General features: G+C 43.1%; 1 protein-coding gene across 2 annotated transcripts in view; it reads right to left on the bottom strand.

Annotated features, from left to right (window-relative positions):
* Positions 1-16,766, bottom strand: part of LOC117459632 (striatin-like) — a 31,018-nt gene extending 14,252 nt beyond the window's left edge. For both annotated transcript variants that reach the window (XM_034100642.2, XM_034100643.2), the window contains exons 1-2: positions 16,422-16,766; positions 4,335-4,438 (exon numbers count right to left, since the gene is read on the bottom strand). In XM_034100642.2, the coding sequence (XP_033956533.1) occupies positions 4,335-4,438; positions 16,422-16,634 (317 nt within the window). In that variant the 5' untranslated portion in view covers positions 16,635-16,766. The remainder of the gene's footprint in view (positions 1-4,334; positions 4,439-16,421) is intronic.
* Position 16,767: the final 1 nt, after the last annotated feature.

Below are 16,767 nucleotides of genomic sequence, written 5' to 3'. Positions count from 1 at the left end.
CTAAATGAGTAATTTTGACAAAAATGGTGTGAAACGGTAATACGAAATATCATCACAATATGATTACCTAGAACGGTTGTTCACAAACATTTCCCCTGCATTTAGAAACAACTATAAAATGGCATTTTATATAAAAGGGCAATGGGAGTCTTTGGTTTATTCGGCCTTTGCATTACTGAGATTTCTTCGAGTGCCTGCACACACACCCTCGGGCTCCGTTTACATGGAGACGGTTCGGGTTGTATCTGCTACTTTTTCCATCGTATAGGCGGTTCCTTCACACGAGGCCGTAACGGAACCGCAGAAACTGACCCCTCAAACGATAACGGGTCCCAAGGTGGGTAGATCTGCGGACGGAACGCTCTGGGGGGGTCAAACGGCTCTGTGTGTACGCCTCTATACGCCATATCCCCGCCTCTCCTGACCTCTCCTGCTCACCCCTGTGTCACCCGCGTCATTGCTGATGTGTTTCGCCAACAACAACCGAGTGTTTTGAGCCAAGTCCGGTATCTCGCAGGACAGTGCACCCAGCAGGAGCCTTCAGCTAGATTTGATCGATATGGACATAAACGCGATTGCAGTCTAATCGGACAGGAGAGAGAGATCAGAGATCAGCTGCTGCTGACGGAGACACGCAGGATACGGGGAGGAAAAGAGAGGCTCTGTGTATTATTCTTATATTATTATATAGAGTCGTTATTCATTTGTTTTAAAGCTCAATAAATAACAAAGAAGACCTTTGACCGGCACATTTCTAATTTTGTCCGGAAGATTTAAACTTTAACGGACATGTTGACCAGCGGAAAAAAATGTTAACTGAAACTCTGCCGCACAATTCCCTCGTCCCTTGGAAGAGGCCGGTATTTTTCATCTGCTGGTGGACTACCGGGGAGATTTACAGCAGGAGCACCCGCTTGGGGAGGGAGAAAAAGAGAAACAGCCAGAGCCCTTCCTCCCATCTCTGCTGCTAAACCCACCGCAGAGAATAAACAGAAGGGCAACCATGGCAACCATGCTCGGGAAATCTTCTTCGCTGCTTTTGGTGTATTGTGTGGCGGAAGTACAGCGCCACTTACAGGCCCGGCATATGTACTACAGTGTCTCCAGCGGGTCGAGCGGTCTCGTGTGAACGGACACGTTTATTGAGCCGATTGCGTGTGGACGGAATACTTTTTTGATATCGAATTCGGTTCATTTTCGTTTCCGTTCCCGTGTAAATGGGGCCTCAGTGTAGAGCAGGGGTGCCCAACCTTTTTTGAACTGAGAGCTACTTTTAAAGTTGCCAGTCTGCCGAGATCTACCAGTCCAAATAGAGAGGTGTAGCCATTACTACCAGCATACTGCCAGGTAAATACACACTTCTACTTGTATAAAACTGACCTCTGTACGATTAATACTTCATAAAATACTGCAGATCCTTTATCTTACCTCTTTCTAATCTACACACATACAAGTATAACAGAAGTTACACAACAGTGTTGTTGATACAGAGTTGGAGTTTATTCACATGTCACTACAGTGGGTAATGTTTTCAAGAAACATTGAACAGTGCCGCCACATATGACACAGGAACAAAAGAAAAGACTCTGAACCCTTTCTTTGCCATTATATAAAAATAGTGTTGCTACAAAAGTATAAATTAGGCTTACTAATAAGACAACTCAGATCTGAAGCTACTCAGGAATCTGCTGTCAAAGTGCAATAAAAAAGACCAAATTAATAAAATCAAACCCTTTTTTTGTTGCATTTTAGTAGAGTATAAAAATAAATGCCTTTAAAATAGGATGCAAGCAACACTAGTTTCTTAACCTGAATTGATAATAGACTATAATCAATTTAAGTTTGCATTCTTATACCATTTTGTACAATAATTATAATGAATAAGTTCAAACAAACTCAAACTTACAGCTGATTAATAACGGTATCTAACTTGAGTTTTTATCATGTCAAAAACCTGTTGAAATGCTTCTGTTATTTTTATTACGCATCGGCAGCGTCCAGGAATGCTTCTTTCACAACTTCGCCGTCTTTGAAAGACTTGATAAGAACGTGACTGACACGATAAGATGCTCTGGTAGCAGCCTTGCTCTTGTTGTTGGGCCTGGTGGAAATAGACTGCTGTGCATTTAGCTTTCCTCTCAGGCCCCTCCCCTTTTGGGAGCGTAGGGCAGAATTAGGAGAGAATTCCGTCTCGTAGCTTTTGTGCACTGTTTTGAAATGCCGCTCCTAAATTACCCTCCTTCGATAAAGCCACGCTCACATTGCAGATGAGACAGATGGACTTTGAATTGGAATAGATACAAAAATAATCATCCTCCCACTCGGAGTGAAAATTATATGTTTTGCTTCTGCCATGATTGCGGTCTTGTGTGTCTGTGCGGACTGTCACTCCTGGTGTTGACACGGACAACGTTAGCGAACTAGTGCACTGCCCACTGCCCACCAGCCACGCCCAACACATGGGGTCACGCCGGCCAATCACAAAGCTTTGATGTGTTCAAGTGCATTATTCTGGCACAGGAAGATTATGTTATAGGACATTAACGATACAACAGAATATTGTTGTTCTATTTTTAGACACATCTCGCGGTCGACTGGGAATCTCCCCGCGATCGACTGGTTGGGCACCCCTGGTGTAGAGAGTCAACACTGGGAGAGCTCTCACACCTTTCACTTCACACAGCCCCCGCCTCGCCACTCACCCTGAGATCCAGAGGAAGCAACCCCCATCCAAATCAAATTCATTTTAAATTGGGTACATCCCACATTCAGAAAGCTGTTTCTGAAATTGCGTTCAGGTTCAAGCAACCGGGTACAAGTGTTAGTAATTCTGGGTTACATTGCTCCTGAGGCTCCAGTATGCGATGATCTCACCGGAGAAAAGTAGATAAATATACACTACAAACAGCCAGAGGACAATTCCATACCTATCAGACCTAATGATGAGTTACTCAAAGAGCACAGGTCGGCAAAATGTAACAAACCGCTGAGCCCTGTCCACCTCAGACGTGTTAATGCTCTCATTACCCTAAAAGTAAACCATCAAATTCAGATACCTGCAGTCAGGCGTTTTCATCTGTTACCCGTCTCAGTTTTGTAACCTTTACTTATCCAGCAAAGAAATTGCAGATTAGTCACTTTCATGTCTGCAATACTCTGCTTTGCATTCATAGAATTCCACACATTCCCAGCTTGAGGTTGTCCAACAAACCTAGACAAATCCTATGTGTTTATCAATAATAATCCCTTATTCTTATACACAGGAAACTGTGGGAACACACAGTTACAGTAAGTCAACTGTGTCAAAGTTGTATCACGATGTCAGTCTGTAACATGTAAAGGATGTTACTGACATGTTGATAACATCATTTTACTTTTGCGTTCCGTTCTGTTCCAAATAAATGTTTTCAAATTCCATTTAAAATGTATTATCTCAATAAGTGACTGCAACTGTTTCTTAACGTGTTCGAGGGTTTTTTCCAGCAGTTACTTTGATTATTTGTTATCATCAATGGGAGTGAAGGCCGAAACTACTAAGTGATGACCCTGCTTGTTATAATCTGGAATCATCCTTTAAGAGGACTATTTCTTTAGTTTGTGTAGAGGTCCACTGCTACAGAGTCTGTGACTGAATGACATACTCGATGGTTCAAAGTCACCAATACACCTCTCGTTCCAGGATGCAGCCATGCGACGAGGAGAAAGGGAAATGCAAAGTGTATCACCACCGTTACCACAGAGAGCTTTTGTGAGGTGGCGACGGGCCAATGCACAGCCGAATGAAAACAATGTAATTCTTCTGGTTTACTAGAGGAACAAAGCTGCGACAGTGACCTCATCTTGGGTGGTAGGAGGATTCCTCGCTCCTATCTTACCGTCTGGTCCTTATATGTAGGATGCTGAAGCATCATCCGCATCCGACGGCAAACAACGCTTTCATGCCAACACACGCTCTTGTCCAGAGACATCACACCACCAGGACTCGGGGGGGATTCTCTCCAGCACTCTCACTCCAATACTCTTCCTGCTGACGCCAGCTGAGACATCAGACTGGTACGAGTTGAATGTCAACAGGAGGAAGCTAACTTTCTTAACAAAAAACTTTAACTCATTATCAAAGTGTTGAACTCTGGCGTGCGCTAGCTCTGTGCAGGTGCTGCAGACTTGTTGACCAGAAGAATTCTCACATGGCCATGTTCTTCTTTTCTATATTTCTCAGAAGCAGGACTTTATTTTTAGAGTGTGAAAAAACATGGAAATACTGCTTTTGTTTACTGCTGTATTTGTGTGTATTGTGGGTGGGCTGAGGCAGCAGTGGGTAGAAAGGAACTCACCTCTCTTGCTTCAGCGCGTACTCCAGCATTTTTATCCTCCTCACAAGGTCTTTCTTCAAGTTCTCCTGACCTTTCCTCTCCCCTTGCAGGAATGCGATTTGGGCCTGAAAACATATAAATAGGAATGTCAGGTCTCATTTTAAAAGTAGTAAAAGATGTACAGCGATTCCTTTTATAAATAGAGTCAATGTTTCCGATGTTCTGGCATCTTAGATGTGAGCCAGCTTGCAACAAAGACTTCAAAAACAACCTCCACGAGGCAGCATCTGAGAACAACTACTTCTGTTGAGACTGAAATAGGACGATGTCAAATCAATATGTGTGGCATGATGGGAATTAAAAAGCCAATCTGTACTATTCTATTTTGATCTAACCTACTCACTCTCCCACACACAAGCGCCCCCCTCCCTCCTCGAATATCCCCTCCTTCTGCACACCACTGTCTCTCTAACAGGCAGCAGCTGTCGACGCACTCGGTCTGAGTCAGCATTACATTACATTGCTGCGTACCACACACAATCACACACGTGTGTGTGTGTGTGTGTGTGTGTGTGTGTGTGTGTGTGTGTGTGTGTGTGTGTGTGTGTGTGTGTGTGTGTGTGTGTGTGTGTGTGTGTGTGTGTGTACGCACTTTTGAAATGAGAGTGCTAGTGGCCAGCTCACAGTGAAGCAGGCAGGGCATGAGCTGCAGCAGTAAATCAAACCGAGCAGATCTCACATTGCGCAAAACTATCTTCCAGCAGCGCCCGACATTGAACCATTGTAATCACCTAAATATATTTATGTCAAAATTATTCAGTCTTACAAATGTGCAAAACATCAAGACAGATACAATTCCTCACTCAAGGGCAACGGCGATACATTACTGAGCTTTCAGCAGGATTACATTATCATCGGTTATTATTATAAGTGGGAAACATTTGCCCATCTCACACTTCAGATTCTGCGTGTCACACTTCAGTTCAGAATCCATTTTACTCCTGTACAAACACATCGACCCAGTACTTGGCCTGAGCTGCAAATGAAACAGAAATGACTGGAAGCTTACTTAAGGTTTCATGAGTCATTATCTGATTAAGAGGAAAAACGTTGTCGTTAATCAAAGTGAACTGTATTAACTTAGGAAGCATCTTCGATGCTCCTTCCGGTATGAACAAATGCAATTACAGTGTAATGCACAGACCACCATGGATGCTTTTTGTGAAGAAAACAAGTTGATTTGTTTGTTCTTGTTTGTGCACGTGTGTCACCAGAAGTGCAGGCCTTTAAAAACGAAAACGTGGACTGAGTTAATTTTCTTGGAAAATAACAAAATAAATTACTAAGATGCTGAAGCTTTTACATTCTTCAACAGTCACTTTCAACATGTAGTCTGAGAAGCAGACAGAAACACACTAAATCTGTTCATACAGTCTGTCCTGTATTTAAGAGGTTACAGCGGGGTGAGCACTGTCAAGCAGCTCGAGATGCTGCTAATAATCTCTAAAGAAAGGAGGATAAGTACGCCATCGTTTCTCCAACACTCTTCTTTAGCGTCAGTTGTTAAAATGACCAGCAAGACAATGAGCACAAGAGGTATATCTCAGTGCCACCAGGTAGTTATGGGAAGACTATTCTGAAACTTATTTTGGATTACCTAACATTTCAATAAAATCTGAAACCGAGTAAACCATAAGCATAGAAGAGCGGTAAGGATTTAGAAAAGCACCAAAAGCCAGACTTCACCTGTCTGAGTGCAAAAGGAGAGTGCTCGGGAAAGATTCATAAAACCAGACGTTAGCATCGAACAGAGAATGGATATGGACTTGATTCCCTGCATGTCACTCGACATGCAGAGGAGGGTGCGAGTTTGAGTGGGCTGGATCACAGTTTCACACGGATAGCAAGTAGCGCTGCTGCTGCCTGCAGTAACGAGTCATGACAGCACTTCAATCTGCCTCGTATTATTACGAGCATTTCTCTCTATCCACAGTTCAGAAGAATTCATAACAACCTTCCACGACAGTCCCTTAAAGGTTGGGGTTCTCAGCTTGGCTATGTGTAAACAGCACCAAGTCACATGCTAGTAGTCTACACAGATGCCAACAATTGATCCTCGTGAAAAGGTGTGTCAGCACAGCACATACATCACTCTACCGATTACCTCCACACCGTCTCACTCATCCAGTTTTATGTGCATCAGCTGGACCCATACTAATGCATTCAGGATTGACAACAATGTTAACAACGTTTAGTACTCTTCCGTCTTTCCACATCCTAGAGGCAGAATCATCGAGCAATAACCGGGAAGGCATAACAAGAAAGAAAGGTGGCTCATCAACATAGTGCAGACTAGGCGAGTCATAGCGGAGTAAGCCATTCATTTGTATTACCTGATGAGAAATATAGATTTGTAGCTGGATTGAAAAGTAGGTTTTTAAGTAATGCACAACTTGCTTAAGAGACAAGAAACAGAAAAGGGACACAAATAGACATACGAAAAATGTTGCATATGGAAAATGATCCCCGTTTGGATTGTGCTAGACTGTGTGACTCCCAAAATAACTAACTCTAAAGTGGCTCCCAATCCAAATATCCGTGAGGACCACTGGCCCATTGCTTTAGAACTGTGTCACTGGGCTGCAGAACCAGCACATCATTAGGCAAATTGCAAAACAATTTGACATTAAATGTCTCTTGATGTCCAGCTGAACACAGTCAATATGTCTGGCTCAAATGCTCAGCAGAGGCAAAAAAACTATAAATTACCCATAAAAAGGGCCTAGATTTCTCTTTAACGCCCTACATCAAAAATGCCACGGATGACAAAGTGGAAGAACACTTGATAGGCTGTTAATCTGGATGCACATTGACTCCTGGTTCACTGTGATAAAACTGTACATCTGCGTTGATTGATTTAGCGAGCATCTATTCACTTCCGTATCCACATGAAGCGTTGGCCCAGGGACCCCTGGCGTCCTGCGATGCCAGAGACAGAGAAGAGTGCGGCTCTGTGAATCTCTGGCTCGCCATCTCTCCGCCATCAAACATTAACCTTGGGAGGAATGCAATGAGTCGACTCGGGCCATAAAGAGACACAGGAAGCATTTAATTCCAGGCCTCACACTGCCTGCATTATTGGGTCGCTGGATAAGGGCTCCTTAGTCTGTCTGAGTGAGAGACATGGAGAGCGGGGCGTCCCTCCACCGCGCAGGGCTTTTCAGAGACAGGAAAAGGACGCACAAGAGAGAGGCTTAAAGCTAGGGAGGAAAATAAACACCAGTCGCTGGCTAAATACTGGTAAGCTCAGCTAAGAAAGTTGGTCACAATACCTTCTACTTTGGCATGCAGTCAACCTTCTCTTAATTAAATCAGTAAAACAGACAGAAACACATAAAACTGCAAATACAAAATGGATATAAAAAGGAATATAGTTCAGCTCTTTGCAATTATGTTAGCTATTAAAAAGAAGTAAACATTTGATATCCCTTTTTAACACCATTTAGGTCGGATAGGTTAGTCAAATGTGGCTGTTGCACCACTATAATTAAAGCTGAAAGGAAAAACAGTTGTACAGGTCTCACAATAACATGAGATTAACAGTAAACGTATAGGGTATTTAGGGCCACATTGTTGGAAAGGAATTACACAGACAGCAGGAGTAAGGCAAAAACAAAGCCACGAAATGCGGTCATGATGACTATAAATGATATCCTAGAGAAGGCCTCAAAGTCGGAGATTTGTGAATTCCAGACATGTTTTCTTCCAGACTTGTTCCAAAATAGTCAGACATGCTGGCCCTCTGGCCAGGGCTAAAGAAGAAGGGCTGTTGTAAATCCCACATTTACAAAGCAAACAACCTTTCTTCTAGTTAATACCGGATTTACTCTCAGTTACCGCAAACCAATGAGCACCATGATAATAATAAATTATATTTCTATAGCGCTTTTCTTGAACTCAAAGACGCTTTACATTTAGGAGGGAGGGTAGACAAACAAAACACAAACAAAACAAAACCAAAAAGCAGTCAGGAGGAAGTTGATGATGATGGCCGACCTGATGGGGAGGGGGGGGGGAAAGGCAGGAAAAGGAGACAGAAGTGCCAGACACTGACATAGCTACAGCTGAGTATCTTGTATTTGTTTATCACCACATTTACAGCAACATTGCCTCTTAAAACAGATCCCTTTAAGTAGGTTAATATCATCACTTACAGTCCACTGGATAAACAAAAAGAGACAGACTGGAGATTAATAAAATCACTGATTTCTGAAATTAAAGAGTTGAGTTTAGACGGATTATCAATGTAACTTCCTGGAGCATTTTCAGTCAATTATAACCCAGGTTTCACATCCAGCTGTCTCTTCACCTTCTCTGCTCAGAGGGTCATTTTAGTCTCTGCAATACAACTGGTAATCTGTGCACATTGTGTCTCTGAGAGCAACTGAGGCTGCGGCCACACGAGGACGAAAACGGCTAAACGCATAGGATTAACGCAAACGCAATCACAAAAAAGCTTCCGTCCACACGCAATAGTCATCCGGATAGTGTCTGTCCACACGAGACCGCTCCGTTTAGCTCCAACCGCTGGAGAAGCTGCAGTACATATGCAGGAGCCTCTACGTGGCGCTGTAACTTCCTCCACAAAAGCAGCGAAGAAGCATGGTTGTCATGGTTGCCCTTCTGTTTATTCTCCGCGGTGGGGTCCGAGGGAACCGGACAGAGTTTTTCGCCAGTCAACGTGTATTAAAGTTTAAATCTTCCGGACAAAATTATAAAAGTGCCGGTCAAAGGTCTTCTTTGTTATTTATTGAGCTTTAAAACAAATGAATAACGACTCTATATAATATAATGATAAAATACACAGAGCCTCTCTTTTTCCTCCCTCTCTTCGGACAGCGCCAGTGTCCGTCTCATGCAGCAGCTGATCCAGTAATCAGTGACCCGGCCGACTGTAAAAATAAACATATTTATAACTAGTTTAGGGAGTTTGAGAGGTAATTAAAATAGCTAAGGGTGATGATCTGACTTGAAGTGTGTGTTTTGCTGCAGCGGGAGGAGCTGCAGGTGGGCAGAGCTGCGTGTCTCCGTCCTGTCAGATTAGACTTCACTCGCGAGAGAAAGATAAATAATCTGAATTCAGTGTGCAGTTTACTTTGACGTAGGGGTGAGCAGCAGAGGTGGGGAGAGGCGGGGCTATTGCCTCATCATTATTGCTGTAGATGTTGCACAAACAACTGTAGCATGGTCAATAGCGTCCAGAGCACGATAGCAACTCTGCGATCCGCCATTGTTATTGTTGTTGGTGGCGAAACACTTCAGCAATAGTGCGGGGTAAGCGGAGGTGAGCAGAAGAGGCGGGGCTATTGCGCAATCACTATCAGTGATCTGAAAATGATCGTATAGGGCGCACACACGGAGCCGTTTGACCCCCCAGAGAGTTGCGTATGCCTTTCTTTCCACCTTGGGACCCGTTATCGTTTCCTCAGTCGTTTAGTGCCGTATTCGGTCGTCCTCGTGTGGCCGAACGGTCTATATGACACTAAACAGTAACGCAAATGACCGAATTCGTCCTCGTGTGGCCGCAGCCTGAAAAAGGCCACCTAATGACTACCGTGTGCAAAAGTACAACAAAAGCATCTAATTGACTGTCAGGTGTGAATATCACACAACCTGCTAAGGGTAATCCACCGTCCTGTTGACACAGAAGCACTGAGGTACATGGTGAAATACTGAAGGCCTGTGATGGTGGCTGGAGCTCACCCCCTTCAAATGCAGACACTGCACATCGATCCAGCGGCTCATGTCCACAGGCACAGATTAAGGATTGCTCTGAGGGGCCAGGGTGAGACAGTGAGCTGCTCAAACTGGGATTTAATAGAGATTTTCTGCTCAGTTATCTGGAATGAACCAAAGTCTGTGCCATTCATCTCTGTACAAAAGCCAATAAACTAAATAAAATCTTTACACTGCCAGAGATGTCTCTCAGTCAAAAACGACATCTTCTTTCTTTTCCTAAACCCTCAGAGACACAGCTGTTTCGTTTCCATCCCATCACGAGTTTCCACTTCATTTTACACGTTGCCGTCACACAGCTCACGTCAAGCTGACACTGCAGTGCTACTTTACAGAGGGTGCGAACAAAGACAGTATGCTGGGCTCCTTGAGGACAAGGGTGCATCCCTGCATGAAAATAACATGAGGCTCTTTGCTAACATGCACACGCTCACAAACTGTATGCAGGCTAAGAGCTACATTTTTCCACATCAGCATTTTCTCTGACTAATAGGTAGTGTAACTAAGGTGTGGTCGTGGCAGAAGTATGTTGAAAACAACATTTACAAAAGCAAAGAAAAAGAAAATAAAGTCTAAAAATCGGTCCTGTTACTAGCCAGCCTCAGAAATGATGAGCATGTATATAGTGTATCAATAGAGAGTGAACTTATATTAACAGTATCAAAGAAAACTAGTAAAGTTCCCCATTTCAGAACATCTATTGAGAGAAAAAAGCAGTCACACACAAAGACAGCATTTTCCCAAATAAAAGCAGGGCGCATTTGAACAGGTGACATTGTTCTTTATGCCACCTTAACTCCTATGTTGAATGCGGCTTAATCCTGGGTATTTTGAGGTCCCAAGTTTGCATACTATGAGGCAAGGAAAAGGGTCCAGACTATATGATTGAACCTTTGCCAATACTTCAGTAATGGACATTAAAAATAAATAAATAATTCCAGTCATTTTTGGGTAGAAATGTACTCGAACATGTAGACATAGATGACACTCACTTTCAAAAGGAGCGAAACACGGTTTGGACCTTCAATAGTGTGAAAACAACAATATCATCAACACATTGAGACTACAGCAATGTGAGCTGGTGAGTACACCAATTTACAACTCTGACAGACTGGCGACCTCAGATTGGCTGTAAAACTGGGGGAGGCAGGTGACTTTGTGGCACAAGCAGGCAGCTGTCCCACACAAGTAGACAGATGAAGGCTGTAAGTGTGAACGCAGGAAGGAGAGGGGAATTAACAGGCCGCTCTGCAGCATGGAGAAAGGCTCTGGTGGGAGTCCAACAGGGACAGTAGAGCACCGCTCAGAGGACCAGGCTTCGGTTAATAAACAAGAGTCCCTTCAGCCCCAGTCTGTTTCAAATCTCTCACCATTATCTGTACAGTGGGTATTCATATGGACTACGCTGACTGTGTTTGTGGTGAAAGTTACTGTGTTCTGTCTCAAACCTATGACTGGTGATGGAGATATTTATCTGTGGTTTACAGCCTGGAGAGAAAAGGATGTGAGCCGTTTTGTAGCATTAGCTTCCATGGTAAAAGAATGTTGTGGCGCTTCCACTCTCTCTCTGTCTGTCACTATATGAGAGCAACAACATTGGGGATACTGTATATATTTTTGGTTAGGACACATGTTCTGTTTTGTACTTTCCCACTCTGAAGCGCACACTGGGAGGGCAAACAAAAATAACTGCAGCTTGGGGGTGGATGTAGTATCAACTGAGGAATGGCGGTGACGCCCATATTTGAATTTCTGAATGGCACTGCGCATGCATGTGTATGATTGTGCATTGGTTCAATCTTTTTATCGTCGTGCCATTGAATTAAATATGCCCCAGGGTTTGTCATTAGTCAAAGTAAACATGAGATCACAGTAATAAGTCACCTGACTGAGGCAGGCTAATTCTAGGCTGCCGTCCTCCAAGACATGAAGACAACTGGAATAACATGAGACACGAAACAATTGTGCTCCTGTTAAAAGCCTTTTCTTTAGACATACAAGAAAACCTCTTTCCCAAGAAAGATAAGTGTCCACATTTCAGTCTACACCCGTCCCGCATAGATGCCACCTAACACCCTGAGTCACCTTCAACCTTCTCCTGGTGTCAGATTATGGCTGCTGACAGATACTTCTGGCAAAGAGATACCGTAGTTGGAGCAGGGATTTCCCCATAACTGGAGAGCAGATGGAGCACAGTGAAGCACTGGCTGGCCTGACCAGGGCGTAACTTGACTCCATATCAGTCATCCGGTCTGAAAAATATCTGTGCTGATCGGCACGGCAGGGGATTCAAATCAATATCACAAATAAACTACAGTTCAAAAGTTATTATTATTATTATATACATTTGAAATAGATTTGAGAATCATTTCATGATTGAAACCTCTATTCAGCTCATGTCTGCACTGTGTCGCACAGTGGGGGAGAATACTGATGTAATCATTTTTCCCCCAAATAAATACCCTTTGATTTTGTATTTGTTTTCCAGTGCAGAAAAGCGCCTGTGACCCGAGTTCATTATTGAACCACAACGATGCAATAGGACCGTTTTTCTTTGGGCTCTCTGCAGTCTGTGCAGGGGTTAGACCGTACTTGTGACTCCATAGTATGTTTAGCTGATATTTCCAGATCCATTTTTAATAGTGCCAGCTGACCTTTTATTTCTGTAGAAGTTTGATAATAGCATTTAAATCGGAACACATTTTCAGGCTAAGCGTAATGTTTATTTTTTACAATGACTGGTGATTGTTCAGTTTAATAGAGTTATATGTATCTCTTTTAATAGAGAGTTTGATTTAACCATCATACATTGCTTGCTCTAAATGTACAAAAGATTAATTTATTTGCAAACAAAATATCTATTTGCAAAGAGTATGGCTGTCCTTGACTTAAAAAACGATTTGTTGACTAACACTCATATGATTTTGTTGATTTATCTATTAGTATATTTAATTGTAAACCAACAAAGAATCATGTCAAAGCAACACTTTAGATCTCGTGTTCACCAGGGATGTGCTCATAAGTTGCTGTCATTCAGCATGAGAAAGCATTAGAAAAAAACACTAATTGACTAAAGAAATCTGTAACCTTTGAGTAGCCAAGCAGATCAGCTTGATTGAGTCATCCATTGATTAACAATGGCCACTCGACTATAGTCTGATTATAATTGACAGCAGTCTATGCGCTTCCCAGAGAGGGCACAGCAGCAGGAGAAGTCTGCATGTACAGTACAGTTTCTGTGCTGCTCCAGCAGAGAGGAGTGGCTCTGACTGAGCATGACCTAACAGGCTGGCTGGACAACATTCCTACAAGCCCTGGGGTTTGCCTTCCTCCCAAACAGCTACGTAAGACACAGCTTCAACTGTCTTCCATTCAATGTCTACGCAACCAAGGAAGAAAATCCTGTGAGGAGGCGATTCACTTGGTTGTGAAGCCGCTCTATGTACGTTCTTAATGGTGTTTGATCTAAAACCATGTAAGATAACATGTACTTTTGATTCTGTGATTAAAACACAAGTGTGCAGACATGACGATGAGCACTAAGAGCAGCATGTTGCAGAGGGAAGTGGACCAAAAGGAACATACGGTACAGTAAATGCTGCATGGCATCTTCCATCAAGGCTCTTCGCCCACTAGAACTGTTCATTATTCATACATGTCTATTTATGTTCATCTAAAAAAAGAATGTATGTCTTTTCTTCCACACTGTGTGGTCTTTTTACTGAAGGTTAATCCAATACCTTCTATGGGTAAAAGTACTGTATATGTTTGCAATATGTACATATCCCTCAAGGACACAGCAAGGTTACATCCCCTGTGGATTTGAACAGCTCTGGCACAGAAACCTATTTATATGAGAAACAAGAGTAATGGTCACAGCTGACAAAATAGAGAATTCATTATTGAAACCTCTTATACAGATTGGTACTGTGCTACAGTGATTGGAGTACAATTGTGAGGAAGCCATACGTTTGAATGCAGGTCCAATTATGTTCAAAACCTCAAGCAGCCTTACTCTGCTAAGAGGCTAAGAGGCCTAACTCTGAGTTAGTTGCAACAAAAACTCAAATTCAGAGCACACTATTTTGCCGCCACAAACAAACTACCCAATGAGCCATTTAGCAACCTCACTGTGCTTTGCCGCAGTTGCTGCTGCTCCACTGATGAGCTTGCTTCATGGCAGCAGACAGGAAGCTTATTTCAAGAGCCAGATGAGTCAAAACCCTACTACACTGAGCAGGGCATACGTCACCAATCTAAAAACAATGCAGTGTCTCCCTCTGGTCTCTTTGTTAGATGAGGTCATTGTGTCCATGTAGCTGCCTGTTGCTGGTCACAGAAGGCATGTGTTGTCTCTTCTCTGGGATCCAACAACTATGGCCACATAAGTAGGTCAAATGAAGGGAAGAAAAACAGAATCTTCGTCCAAACTTTTGGCAGGGAGATTAAGTTAAATACTAGTAATAAGCCACAGCAATTCACCTCAATTGCTGGATAACCAAATGAGACACATGGTGACCAAAATCATTTTCCTTATTGTAGAGACGATGATGACAGTTTCTAAAGGCCAGTTATGGCAACATTATAGACAATATTCCTGTGTTGCTGCTATGGGCTTAGACTGTCGGGGGACACTTTTCTTCTTTTTTCTCTCTGTCTGTACCTGTGTACTCTCATGTTCCGAATAACCCAGCTTCCCCCAAATGTCTTTTTGGTGTCTATATACGCTGGGATCCTGAGTCGTGGCTGATCCTGGACTTCGAGTCGTGGCTGAACCTGTCACTGTCACTGTCCTGCCAGACTCTCACTATACTACTTCCCTGATGGCTCCCACAGGATTGTTGACATCCTCGATTCATCTTCTTATTATAGACGCATGCATTTCCAAACATTTGGACTACCTATGTTGTAAATGTATTATCTTTTAGATTTACACAAGGCATCTATTGCACGTCTGTCCGTCCTGGGAGAGGGATACCTCCTCTGTTGCTCTCCCTGAGGTTTCTCCCATTTCCCCCTTTAAACTGTGGGGTGTTTCCTTGTACGATGTGAGGGTCTAAGGATAGAGGCTGTCGTATTGTCATACTGATAGTGTACAAACTGTGAAGTCCACTGAGACAAATGTAACATTTGTGATATTGGTCTATATTACATTACATTACATGTCACTTGTTAGACGCTTTTATCCAAAGCGACTTACATACATTCAGTACTGTGGACAATCCCCACAGGAGCACTTTGGGGTGAAGTGTCTTGCCCAGGGACATGCTGACTGCAGTGGGATTCGAACTGGTTACCCCCTGATTCCAAGTCCAGCACACTATCCACTGAGCCACAGCCACCGATATATAAATAAACATTGATTGATGATTGATTCCTGTCAGCCCATTCACCTGCAAATATATGGCGAGATGTCTGGTACAGTATTTGGTACTGCCAAATAATGCAATATTTTTTTTTTGGAAAAGTCTACTATAGCTGGAAAACAAAGTGGATTTGGGTATTTGCAAGACATTATCTTCTAGTTTAACCAAACATCAACTCAAAATGCCACCTACTTATAATAGCTGCATAACTGATTTGTGTGACCATCAAGTAAGAGTGAAATATACTTTTGAATAGTGCACCAATTTATAATAGCAATATATAACACTTTGGCCTTTAATCAAAACACAGAGAGTTGTATTTACTTTCTCTTCAGAAGTGCGAGTATCATGGTAGGCAGATTTTGATAAGATACATAAACAAGGCAAACTAAGTCCATGGTCTTACGTTGTACAGTAAGCTGTCTGGCTGTACTGACAGCTCTTAAGTGATCAAAACACTTAACAAACCTACAATCAATCCCTCCATATTTGTTTTTGTTGGTTTAGATGTCAAATGCAATACAAATCAAGGCGGGGTGCTTTACGATTAGCTATAAGTAGGTAGGTAGCAGTTGCTTGTTTCTATGCAACGTCTTAGCATTACACATTCACTACATTGCAAGTAAATGTAGCTCTCAGTCAGTCATTTATTTAAAACTATGCACCTATAACGCTACTCTAATCGCCTGTCCTACAATTAGTTAAAGAAGCGAGCAAGTGTAGTAGCGTAAGTCATAGTAAAGAGGTCGCAAACAGTCGTCGTGCAGTCGGGTCGGGGGGGGCGCTGCAGCTTCTTTAGCTCCTGAGCTAAAGCTAACAAGCTAGCCTAGTAACCATTACAATCAAACACAGAAACTCTACGCGAGTTACTAAAATGTAGCAGCGCTGTTACCCGATAATGCCACTAATATATAACCGTGTATACATAAGATGTAGTGGTTTTTACCTGTAATTCGGCGCGCTCCACCTCCCATTGTGCTCTCTCTACTTCGAAACGGGCCCATTCGTGCTGCAGGAAGTGCAGGATCCCCGGGATACTGTACTGCGCCCTGGCCGCCTCCCCAGCGTCGCCATCAGGCAGCGGTCCTTTCCCACCGCCGGCTAAAACAGAGTTGTTATTGTTGTTGAAGAACACGCCGGGCCCCGCCTGTTCGTCCATGGCCGGGCTCGGTGTAAAGGTCTGTCCGTTTGTCTCGCTTGTTCGTGGTGCTTGATATCAACGGAAGGGCAAAATCCTGACGACTGCGCTCGGTCTCCTCGGCTCGAGGGAATGAACTCACTTTCTGACAGCT

This window comes from Pseudochaenichthys georgianus, chromosome 15, assembly GCF_902827115.2.
Source record: "Pseudochaenichthys georgianus chromosome 15, fPseGeo1.2, whole genome shotgun sequence".
Classification (NCBI taxonomy): domain Eukaryota; kingdom Metazoa; phylum Chordata; class Actinopteri; order Perciformes; family Channichthyidae; genus Pseudochaenichthys; species Pseudochaenichthys georgianus.
The sequence above is the reverse complement of the archived record's forward strand: the minus strand, read 5'-3'. Positions and strand labels throughout refer to the sequence as shown.